The following is a 1,007-nucleotide window of genomic DNA, read 5'->3' as shown; positions in this document are numbered from 1 at the left end:
TATTTTAGATTAAACCAGATGAACTTAATGACTTATATTCAATGACAGCTAAAGTAAAATTTCCAAATATTTTTGTAAAATTTCTAAATCAAAAGGTGGCCATGGTTCTGAGAACCTACCTAATTTACATCCAAGTCCAAATATTAAGAAGCTTGCTATATAGCCTTTCTTGTCTAATTATTAATTAGTCAAAAATTAAAATACACAAAATGCAGCATTATAGCACAACCTTTTTAAGAATAGACTGGAAGGATAGGCTACCTTTATGCTTAATCCAAATCCTCCTACAGTTTGTCGTCTAATGGTCACCGTTCTTTCCTGAAAGACAGGATTTTAAAAGTAGTTGTTAGCATTTCCTAATACTATAGTACATTTTCTTTCTCTAATACTATACTTAATACATTTTCTTATTATACTTAATACATTTTATCTATCTATCTATCTATCTATATATGTATATATATATATATATATATACACACACACACAGTTGGACAATTAAGTTTGAGAACTCATTCTAGAAAAAGTGCTACATACCTCATTGCTGAATACCACTATGGTCACCTTTGAAGTACTCCCTTTGGGAAGGTATGCACCAACACCAGGGCCTAGTCCACCCTTCAGAGCAATTTTGGAACTCTTTTTCTGGAATGGTCATGAAAGCTGTTCTGGTATTATCCCTGATGTCCTGAATGTCACCAAAATGTCTTCATTTCAATATTTCTTTTATCTTCCCGTAAAGAAAGAAGTCACTGGGGGCCAGATCAGGTGAGAGGGGAGAGTGTTCCAATACTTATGGAAGTTTTACTGGATAAAACTCTCTCACAGACAGTGCCCTGTGAGCTGGTGCATTGTCGTGATGCAAGAGGCATGAATAGTTGTTGAAAAGTTCAGGTCATTTTAGTCTAACTTTTTGATGCAGCCTTTTCAGCACTTCCAAATAGTAAACTTGGTGAGCTGACTGTCCGGTTGGTACAAATTCATAATGAATAATCTCTCTGATATAA

At 34.5% G+C, this 1,007-nt stretch overlaps 1 protein-coding gene across 4 annotated transcripts in view; it reads right to left on the bottom strand.

Moving 5' to 3' along the window:
• Positions 1 to 214: 214 nt before the first annotated feature.
• LOC109376047 (gamma-1-syntrophin-like) overlaps positions 215 to 1,007 on the bottom strand; it is a 464,896-nt gene continuing 464,103 nt past the window's right edge. For all 4 annotated transcript variants that reach the window (XR_002122688.1, XR_002122686.1, XR_002122687.1 and 1 more), the window contains one exon: positions 215 to 318. Coding sequence is in view for 1 of the 4 variants with exons in the window: in XM_019631708.1 (XP_019487253.1) it covers positions 299 to 318 (20 nt within the window). In the remaining 3 variants the exon portion in view is untranslated. The remainder of the gene's footprint in view (positions 319 to 1,007) is intronic.

Source organism: Hipposideros armiger, unplaced genomic scaffold (assembly GCF_001890085.2).
Source record: "Hipposideros armiger isolate ML-2016 unplaced genomic scaffold, ASM189008v1 scaffold_1042, whole genome shotgun sequence".
In the NCBI taxonomy this organism is placed as follows: domain Eukaryota; kingdom Metazoa; phylum Chordata; class Mammalia; order Chiroptera; family Hipposideridae; genus Hipposideros; species Hipposideros armiger.
This window is presented reverse-complemented; position numbering and strand designations above follow the sequence as displayed.